Source organism: Carassius carassius, chromosome 8, assembly GCF_963082965.1.
Source record: "Carassius carassius chromosome 8, fCarCar2.1, whole genome shotgun sequence".
In the NCBI taxonomy this organism is placed as follows: Eukaryota; Metazoa; Chordata; class Actinopteri; order Cypriniformes; family Cyprinidae; genus Carassius; species Carassius carassius.
Window position 1 is genome coordinate 11,145,491 of NC_081762.1, and position 11,110 is coordinate 11,156,600.

General features: G+C 36.3%; 1 protein-coding gene across 1 annotated transcript; it reads left to right on the top strand.

Moving 5' to 3' along the window:
- Positions 1–217: 217 nt before the first annotated feature.
- LOC132145250 (sorting nexin-10A-like) lies at positions 218–6,221 on the top strand. The gene is made up of 7 exons (XM_059556110.1): positions 218–351; positions 1,523–1,562; positions 2,323–2,409; positions 3,885–3,985; positions 4,160–4,258; positions 4,968–5,183; positions 5,468–6,221. The coding sequence occupies exons 2-7, from the start codon at positions 1,536–1,538 to the stop codon at positions 5,619–5,621; spliced, it is 684 nt and encodes a 227-aa protein (XP_059412093.1). The 5' UTR covers positions 218–351; positions 1,523–1,535; the 3' UTR covers positions 5,622–6,221.
- Positions 6,222–11,110: the final 4,889 nt, after the last annotated feature.

Genomic DNA, 11,110 nt, shown 5'->3' on the forward strand with positions numbered 1-11,110 from the left:
AAAAAATCTAAAATCTATACCAACGTACATATTGTTTATTATTATGTAACCTAATAGTAGATTGTTATCATTATAACATTGTATTTGCTGTAATGATAACGCGCCTGCTGATATTATGCATGAGAAGCAACAAATAACATCAAGTATATTAGTCTCAATAACATGCGTAGTGCTGGAACGTAGTTTTTCAGTGTTGAGAGCAGCGCATGCGCAGATTGCGCACGTCAAATTCTGCGAGTCAGAAAAACTTTTATTTCCCACAAGCGAACTTGTTTGCCACATTTGATCACATCAGTCCCAGCCAGCAGCACCTGGACCACGGTGGCAGAAATACGCGACACGACAGAAAAGGTGAGAACAAAAATGGACGTAGCATATCAGAAATATATATAATGCGATAAGATATATAAACATATGTAGGCTACTACTCGACAAAACAGTACCAAACAGCTGAGTGAGAAAACCTTTTTGTCAATGATACAGCTGCCATTCGTTTGAGTGAAAACCGTTCCTAATGCATTTTTAATACTATTGTTTGATCTTTTGGCGGTCATTGAACGTTTTCAGTTTTGGTTGTAATTTATAACCTTCTGGCTTGTGTGTGTGTGTGTGTGTGTGTGTGTGTGTGTGTGTGTGTGTTTTATTTTAAAGCTAGCCTATTAAACACACGTGTCAAATTAATTTTGTTTTTAGTGTTTATGTTCAGGGCAAAAAAAAGTGTATCTTATGATTGACCTATATTCAAAAATAGAAGAAGAAAAAAAAAAGGTCAAAGAAGCCCTGCTCTTGTAAGTTCAGGGTGTCTTGTTGTCTGTTGGCCAATTAGTCTGGGATTCCCAGTCAACTAAGTAATTAAGTTATCATCAAAGTGAGTTAGTTCGAGTATGAATGAAAGTCACTGATTGCATGGTTGTTTGGACTTATGCTGATGGGATTTTCATTTTGTATTCAGGAAAAAGGGAAATTGATCTGCTTTATGGTTCCATTAGAAATGATTCTATCTCACTTAGCATGTCATTACAAACCGTACAAAGGAAAACAAAGTCTGATTTCATTGAAGGAGCCAAAATGAATATCTGGGTTTGCTGTAACATAAAATTGATTTATTGTTTTAAGTCTGACATAACACATTCATCACTGCAACTTGCTTCCCTCTTCAATAGTTATTAAAAGTCATCATTGCATTTTAACCACTTATGAAGTGAAGTGTTTGGTAGTGAATTGATTAATGGCAGATTGATCAAAATAATGTTCATCATTGTCTTGAGATCTGTAATAAGAGTTTGCACTGCCGTTTTATAGACTTTTCTTTAGTCTTAGTGCAGTAGGTCTGAAACAATCCAACACAGTAAAAAAAAATGATTGGTTAGTTATTGTTTTTCAATACTACTGTAAATTACTTATAGCCATTTATTCCCATTTAAAATACATTGATCTTGACATTAAATAGGCATATGCTGGTATGAAAAAAAGAAAATAAAACGAACAAACAAACTGACAAGGAGTCTTTCTTTTTTTTCAGTCAAGTCTCTGAAATGGAAAACACAAACCTTGTGAAAAAGGTCAGTGTCTTGTTCCTTTTCACATTTAAATTTCTTTCTGTTCATCTATAGTTTTGCTTTGTGTAACTCAGCAGTCCTTATCTATATAGTAAACAGATTTTTCAGAGGAATCCTTGATTCTGTGGGCAAACAGTAAAAAGCTTTTTAGATCATTTGGTTGCCAGTAGAAAGAAAAGTAAATAATCTTGTGTGGAAACAAGTTTTTAATTACACTTTGTAACTGAACTGTGGTTGCATCATGTATTTTGCCTGGAATTTTTAAAGAGGAAACTGGTAGCATAATTCCACCAGTGACCATTGATGTCATTTCTGGTTCATTTGTTTGTCAAATCTCTTTTCACAGGCATGCAATACTATAAAGACTGGCTTGCATTAAATTGACTTGTGATATGTTTATTCAGAAATAATTAAGATTACCTTTCTGAGATTAGATGCAACTTCAATGGCTTGTATATGTTAGGTATTTTTAGGGAAGTGCTTTGTTTGACCTCAAATGGGTTTGTTGGCTGTGATGCAACAAAGTGTGTTAATTTGAGAAATTCCAACTGTACGTTACAAACAAATACCCTCCAAAACTCCAGTTAGCGTGAAATGTGGGTGAAAGGGCAGAATCTGAATCAAACTGGTCTTAAAAAGTGGTAAAACTTTAACTCATAATGAGAAGAAGTACAAGCATGCTTTCTGCTGAGTTACTTCCTTGTTCAATTTGAAAACACCACTGCTCATAAACACTTACACATACTTTTTCCTCCAACTGCAGGAGTTTGTAAGTGTATGGGTACGAGATCCTCAGGTACACAAGGAGGATTTCTGGCACGCGTACATCACTTATGAGATCTGCCTTCATGTGAGTGTAGTACCCACATGTTTGCCTGTTGGTGTACAGACTTTATATTCTGATGGCTTTCTGACTATAACGTGTTCCAAATTATTATACAAATGACATATCAATAGGATTTTCGTACAATGAAGAATCAGATTTTTATTTGTGTTGTTTTTCACATCATTTCAGGTAACTGGTATCAATCTTAGACTGGTTTGGTCAATAGTTTGCCAGGTCTTCTTAGGTAAATGGAAACCCTACTTAAAGAGGTTGTTCCACATTATTAAGCAAGTCACAGTTTTCATGAAATATGGTGAGGAAGAAAGATCTTTCTGAAGATGAAAAGTATGAAACAATACAATGTCTTACAAAAGGCCTCAAAAACCAACAATATTTTGCAAAAAGCAAATAGAGATTATTGAACTGTCAAAAAATTTGTGCGTGACTTAGAGCACAGAAGATCTTGGTCAGATAAAGATTTATTAAGGAAAATTTCTGTCAAACAAATGAACTGTATTGTAATGCCAGCTGTAAAAAAGCCACTGGTGTTTGAAGCTACTGGAGTCTCAAGATCCTCTCCATGCAGACTGGCAGTTGTGTGTAAAGCTGCGCTTCAGTCACTGCTAACCAAACCTCACAAAGAGAAACACATTTTCAAAGTGTCACCCTAAAATGACCTTACATCTCACTTCCCAATATTTCAACCCAAATCATCACCCACCGCCTCCTTGCTGATGTTGCAGTCTCATTGGAATAGGATGGCCATTCATCAGAAATCCATTTATCTGAACCATTCATTGTACTGAAGCATTCTTGAGTGAATAAAACTGTATTAAAATTGTTTCTACAGCCACTGTGCAGGTTTCCTCTTGTGAGGTTTGGTTAGCAGTGACTGAAACGCAGATGTACACAATTGCCAGTCTGCATGGAGAGGATCTTGAGACTCCAGTAGCTTCAAACACCTGTCTGCTGCTCAGCAGTGGCTTTTTTACAGCTGGCATTTCAATACAGTTCATTTGTTTGACAGAAACATTCCTTAATAAATCTTCATTTGACCAAGATCTTATGTGCTCTAAATCACTCACAAATGCTTTGATGGTTCTATAATCTCTATTTGCTTTTAGCAAAATATTGCTTGTTTTTATGCCTTTTGCAAGACAATGCATTGTTTCATACTTTTCATCTTCAGAAAGATCTTTCTTCCTCACCATATTTCACAAGAATTGTGACTTGCTTAATAATGTTGAACAACCTCTTTAAGTAGGGTTTCCAGTTACTTAAGACCTGGCAAACTATTGACCAAACCAGTCTAAGATTGATACCAGTTACCTGAAATGATGTGAAAAACAACACAAACAAAAATCTGACTCCTTATTGTACTGAAATTCTATTGACCTGTCACTTGCATAATAATTTGGAACACGGTGTATATAATGTTTTTCAGAATCACATATTAACCAATGAGAGCATTAAGTTCACTGCATTTTCCTTGATTATAGACCAATAGTATGTGTTTCCGGAAGAAGACCTCTTGTGTGAGGAGGAGGTTTAGTGAGTTTGTTTGGCTGCGTCAAAAACTACAGAACAATGCTTTGCTTATGTAAGTACACTTCAGGATATCACACTCTGGGCAGTATTGTATTTTCATTTACAGTAAAAAATTTAATAAAATAGCAAAATAATATTAAGAGTTTTTATTTCAAGTACTTGCATGTAATAACATGATTGTTTTTGGCAGAAGTGTAATTTCTTCCTGTCTTTGCTATTTCTGCAGAGAGTTACCTAAACTCCCTCCTGGGAATCCTTTCTTCAAACTCAATAGTGATTTCCAGATCACTCAACGGATGCAGGGGCTGCAACAGTTTCTTGAGGCGTGAGTTTCTTCATTTACTTTTTTTTCTTTTCTTTTTTTGATTAACTTGATTAAAATTGGTTAGAAAGAAATCAGACATTTGTCCCTAGTTTCACAGACAAGGCTTAAGCCTGTTCCTAGACAAAAATGCATGTCTGAGCTGTTTCGACTGGAAGAAACTTACACTGACATATCTTAAAATAGGTCAGTGCCATTGTTTTGTGTCAAGATGCACACCAGCAATGAGTTGTTGTTTTTTCTAAGGCATGTTTGTAAAAGCTACTTAAATGTCCTAATTTAACCTTGTTCTATATTGGTCCTTTCATACTGATCTCAGATTGGGATGAAGAAAATGCAGTATTTTTGCCATCTAGTGGCTGCTGGGATAAAACATTACTTTACTCTTTTACTCTATCCAAAAGCATTTATTTCATATATGTTTCATTATATTTAATGTAATAGAACACATAGACATAAAAATATAAATGTATGTAGTTGACACATTATTAAAATTACCCAAGATGGTTTAAATATTAAAAGCAGTGTTTGTTGGAGAAATATAGATTTATTATTTATTAGAAGAAATTTTTCAAATAGATTTTTTTTTGGGACTGGCATATTTTTAATGGAATTCAGCATAATAATTTAAATGGATTCTTTAAATTGCCTCATAACCAGTTTCTAAAAATGATTACACGCCGTGTTTTTTAATCAATGTTTGTTTTTATAGAGTTCTACAGACACCATTATTGCTGTCAGACAGTCGACTGCACCTGTTCTTGCAGTCACAGCTAAGCATTGCAAAAATAGATGCGTGTGCACAGGGACAGACGCATTACACGGTTGCACAGGCAATACAGCGATGTGTTGGGTATACCCGTTTCCCTGTGGAGGAAGAGCATCAAGAAGAAGACAGCAAAACATGCTGTGACTCAGATTGTGAAAGGTGTGTGCCCCTGTCTCGCTAAATAATGAACTTCCCCAGTGTTATTTAGATTATGTAAATTGCTTAAACTAGATGGTTTTGCCATGTTAAATGCTTTATGCGTCTATAATCATGCCATTCATAGTAAAATGTCATAACTGTATATACACATAAATGTTGAGAAGAATAGCCATTGTTGCCATTCATAAATAAAAGGGGCAATGTTGTAAGTTCAAATAATGTGCAAACAGTACATTTAAAATTGCAATATGAATATTTATATGGTATTTATTTCTTTTTTGCAGTTCAACATCCTCTGGCTTGGGCAATAGTCTAGGACGTGCCACACCTGTTGAAGAAGACTCTTCCTATAATGAAAGCTTTTCCCATGAATTTCAAGTCACAACCCCTGAGGCAGAACTCTGTAGCAGCCTGTCTTCATCTCCTAGCAACCAGTAACATGTGCACTCTCTTATATGAACTCAAGAGATGTATACATAACACATCCATGCATACTCTGTCAAAGAGATTTCCTGTCCAGTTGCTGCTTTGAGCCTCCAGAGTTCTATTTGGATGGATATTGAAAAAAGGTCTTGATTACTGTTTTATTACAGTACGTGTGTTGGTGTCCATGATTTTTTTTTTTTTAAAGAGATCTCTTTATTTAATTTTTGTGGATATCATATTAAATAATCGTCCTTTACTAAAAGGCTGACCTGGAAAGAAAAAGAAAGCTAGTGAATTACAGTGGGAATTATAAGACTGAGTGCTTTTCTTGATACTGTCATTCAAGGCACACTGGGTTTAATGTGTGCCTGATAAAGAAGCTTTTTAAAATGCTTCATCTGTATGGACCTGCATTTGTTTAACATTTTTTTTTAGTAACCTGGCTAAAAAATAAACCTGGCAGTTTATTACTTTAAATGTTTCTTAAAAATTCTTATCATATTAACATTGCTAAAATTAGTGTTGAGGACTCTAAATTTGTTAAGGATGTCTTTTTAAACTAAATTTTTATTGTGATTTGGTGTATATTTAGCGTGAAATAAATATTTTTTTAAAACCTGAGTTGTGAATCAAATTTGTTGTTGAAATGTAAATAATGTAGATAGTTCTGTTGCCTAAAGATGATTATGTATTATCTAAATAAAAACCTAAATGCTAAATAAATTTGCAGATAGAGAAAGGGAATAGTTTCTGCTCATTGAAGCCATGGAAGTGATATCCAATGCATTCTATTCGTTAGAGCAACCACATACCAATACGTTAGATCATTTTAGGTTAAAATCATGAGGGAAGAAAATAAGAAGATTACGGGTGCATAAGAGAAAGATGGATATAACCATGTACATATTTCCTCTTGCATGGTCCATTTGTTTGAAAGATTCAGAGTAGATGTTGCTCTTAACCTGGTCACACATGCTAAATGGTTGTCTTTTTTTCCTCTCTCTTTCACTCTCCAGCATTTTTCAGTATCTAATTGTAGTTTAAGAGCGAGATTAAGTTCTCAATAAATGAGGGATGAAGTTTTTGACAGAAATGTTTGGTTGAAACTGCTGGTCTGATTGGGGGTTTGTTCGATCTGCGTAGGTGTAGATTCATCAGCGTCTAGCAGCAGCCGATAAACACTTTCAGTATTGTCATCCAGATCGCCAGGCTCACAAAACCTCACCAATCTCTGCCACTGCCAATCACCGTCACTGTGGTACCAACTAAACCCACATCCCATTATGTTAATATATATAAATATATATATATATATATATTCACAATCATAAATCAATGCAAAAATCAAGCATTTGTTAATTATTTCAATTACTCATAAAGACACCTAATTATCACTCTCATCTCTTAGTTCATCCTAACAACAATGACATGAATGCATATAATGTATCCAGAAAGAATTTGAGCACCAAATAAGTCCTTAGGGGCACGATGGGGGACAAAACTTGTCGCATGATGAAATAAAACAAAAAGCCACCTCTACCTTCAAGTCATGGGTCACTAATCAAGCACTTAGGCAGAGCAGGGGTTGCTGTGGTGATAGTGAGGTTGGGTGAGGGGAGAGATGGTCATTTATCACTGGCTGTTTCATAGTGAGGCTGAGCGGAAAAGACAGCACAGGCTCTGCAGACAAACGACCATCAATAAAGAGAATTAATCAGCACTGATTACCTGACTCGCAACAGCCAATAATGGAGGCTTAGAGAAACAAAGAGAGAGGGAGAGTGAGAGGAGGATGAAATATGGCCGGTAGGAAAGACAGAGCCAGATCAGAAGAGCAAGAATGGGTTACAATAGAGTTTAGAGGATCCTTTCACTCTGAATGGGCTCACTCGTCAGTTTTCAGTTCGTTTTTCCGTTATTATATAAAATAAACCACTAAAATGAGTGCCATGTCCCAGAGGCCGATAGCAGAGTCTTGTATTACCACTGAACGGTTGTCATTGCCTTGCGGTCCGTCAATACAGTGATCAAAACTCAGCACGGGCTGATGGATTAAACTACTGAACGAATTGGATTCTTCTTGCTGTGCAACGCCAGCTAATCGTTCCCCACACACAGCAATAAAATGCACTTCTAGCACGGTCACACGCTCATATTCTCTATTCAGCCCACCAATCACTGCCACATCTGATTCTGATATCTGAGATGACAAGCATTGGCCATTTATACTGGCTGTCTGGTAAGCTAACCATCAAGTAAAACAGAGACTGTGATAAATCAGCCACTTCTGCCCTTTTACACCCAATATCAGAAATTACATGAGGCCTGTTGACCAGATAAAGCATTCAGGATATAAGGACGGTTCGTTTGTTTCAAATGCGAAGACTTTAATCTGTTTAAAGCTGGCGGTGTTTTGAAATACATTTATTCTTGAGTTCTGAATTATGTTTGTTATGATCTGTGTCTCATATTTTAAGGTTACATCAAAACATGACCCCACTGCGATTACCTTTACTTGTCATGTTAGTTGTTTGGTTTGAAATAGCACGTGGCAGTCACTCCATTGCTGCCAACCTCCCGTGAAGACTTCCCTGGTGCTCATTGGTTAAACTGCCATAACCGGTCTAAATGAACTCTTCATAATGGACCCTGATGGGTGAACTTAATCCAAACCCAGTTGCTACTGATCAACTGGGGAGAATGAACAGATGGATTACTTTGTGTGTGTGTGTGTGTGTGTGTGTGTGCATGTGTGTTATATTGTGCAGTAATTGCTATGTTTTTCTGGTTTATTGGCTCTTAACCTTGGGCTGACAGCTACTGAGCAGGTGGGGTTTCTGTTGCTATGACAACGGCTCTGATTTTAGGAGTGTGCTGGCATGTAGGATATACCCCACTGCAGCTTGGCCAAAATAACCCATAAAATAAAGAGGCAAAGAAATCTAGAGTAAGTGAGAAATCGAATGCTTTACTTTTAAGGATTTAGTGGTTGTTTTAGAGTGCTGGTTTTAATGGGTGGGCTTCTTTCCCCAGGGCCCAATGTGTGTAGACTACCAGTGTTTCCCAACCTTTTTAGTCCTATCAGTACGGCTCGGTTAATCTGTTTATTTGATTTCAGCTGATATTATATTAAATATGTAATTTAGCATTCTCGTTCAAGGAATCATACATTTGTAGCATAATACTGATTTTCCCACAAAATCATTTTTTTAAAGCAAAAAATCAAGATTGTAAGAACGACACATTTCTTTATATAGATGTGAATTCAATCGTTGTGAATTTAATAAGAGTAATATAATTAAAGTAATATCTTTTTGGTTCCATTTAATTTTATTAATAGACATTCATAAGAGAGGTTAAACTTACACTCACATATTATAAAAAGGCATAGGAATATTGAAAAGTTATAGGATTGCTACCACAAGGGATAAAATAAGGCACTTAAAATGGAAATAACTGAACCAAAGCAGAAATGTGAAGCTTATCATTTTATAAAAGCACTTGCATAGATTTTTCTGTTAAAATTGTTTTAACTGAACTGTTGTTCATTTTCTTAATTGATTTTCTTTTTATATAACTAATAATTTTCACACTACAATTATTACAATTATATACTTTTATGCTTTAAAGTTTTTAAATGTACTCATTCCCTTTCATTCACACTGTAACTATATAAAAAAAGAGGGAATAGACATTTTTTTTTCTGGCAATCAGCACTGTTCTGTCGACTGAGTTTAAAACTTGTTTTGAATCTGGAATATTAGTTTATTAATCTGGCACCACTGGAAACCCAGCATGCTTTGCAGCTGTGGTCAAACCACAAGGAATTTGATCTGATTCCTCGCTAAGGAGTGTAAAATTTTTCAAACCGGTTTAGCGGGTATTTGTAAATGATTAGGTTTACATTTCAATGCAATATTACATGTTGCATTGGCATTATTAGTATGCAATATTATAGCATGTAACAGTATAGTTTAAGAATAATTAACGTTTTTTAAGCGCTTCAGGTCGGGAACACATTGGTTGTTTTTCATCACAGGTCTCAGGACAGCGTTTCTGGTTTCCCCCTGATGATTGCACTAGTTTACTTTTGTTTACATTTACTTTTTTCTTTCATAAAAATACTGATGAGCATTATCTTTAAGTGCAACTCAGACTCAACGCTCATTAAAGAGGTTATAGATTCTATTACAGCTTCTCTTTGGCATGAGCAATCCCTTACACCGCATAACACAATACCCAATAAATACAAGTATATTTACAGCAGCTTTTATTGTGACAAACATTATTCTCATGGTTAGTTAATGATGTAACAAAGTGAATTGTAATGGCTGTTAGTCATGCACAGAAACTTATTAATAAAAGTGTGCATGATGCAGCTGCAAGGCAGCAGAATGTAATCTTATTTCCTATTTGATAATGAAAGAGCGAGAGAGGGATACAGACAGAGGAAGAGCAAATGTGCGTAACCAACTGAGTGACTAATGGGGGAGAGAGGCAGAGGGACGCAGAGAGGAAAGGCGAGGGAGACCATCTGTTCTGCTCTCTCCTTGTTTTACCTCCTCTGCTTTCTAATAACTATCTCGCTTCACTTCAGATTCATGATGGGATATGGACACACACATAAACATGATGCAGAACAGCCAGTCCAATTAGACTACATTAAAAGAGATTTGTGATTAACATCAAGCTAAATAGAATAAGCATCAAAGTCAAGTGCAGGAAATGACGTTCATCTGTGGGCTGGACTGCACAGATGGGACTTGATGGCAGGCATCACTCAGAGATAGCCTACCAAAAAAATAAAAAAAAAATGGGAAAAGAACAAATGAGAAGAGAAGAGAATTCAAATGGAAGGGATTGACCATCTATTACTAAATAGCAAAAATTGAGACTGCCTCTCAGAGACCTTATTAAATTCTCCAATTAGTGTGAAGACATAAATAACTGCTTCCAATTTCAGTGTGTCACTCAAGGGCAGGATCCAGCTCCAGGGAAACAAAACAATTTAAATTACGTTCCTCTCTCTTTGTGTCCGGCCTCTCTTTTAATGCCGTAATTACGCTTCCATTCTTTCGCTCGCCCTCGCCACTATACATCACCTTAGCTGCGACCCCGATGATAAACGCCCTTCTCAAGAGAAACTTGAGCTAAAAAACAGCCGCTGTCCACTTTCCCTGTTTTTTTTTTTTTTTGTAGGAGCACTCTCTCTCTCTTTTTCACCGTGACAGTATTTCACCGCGAGCTGCTAGGTCCCCACATCTATAATTCACGCGTCCCTCGACTCGGTTGCTGTCGGTAAAAATAGGAAATCCATCACGGAGACAAATTGTCGTTAAATGAAGCCCGTGCAGCAGATAGACAAAGCGGCAGATGAGGTTTAATTGTCTCTGCGTGCTCATATGAAATCAGTTCATGACCGTGGCGATATGACCGCGGGCCTTTAGAGGCTGTGGGGCATATTCTTTAGGGCTACATAGTGTCAGCGAATAATTAAAAGG

Excerpts from the sequence above, each read along its gene's own strand:
- LOC132145250 (XM_059556110.1), top strand. The coding sequence starts at position 1,536 with ATGGAAAACACAAACCTTGTGAAAAAG. Across the intron at positions 4,259-4,967 it reads CTGCAACAGTTTCTTGAGGC|AGTTCTACAGACACCATTAT; the intron begins GTGAGTTTCTTC and ends TTGTTTTTATAG. Across the intron at positions 5,184-5,467 it reads TGTGACTCAGATTGTGAAAG|TTCAACATCCTCTGGCTTGG; the intron begins GTGTGTGCCCCT and ends TCTTTTTTGCAG.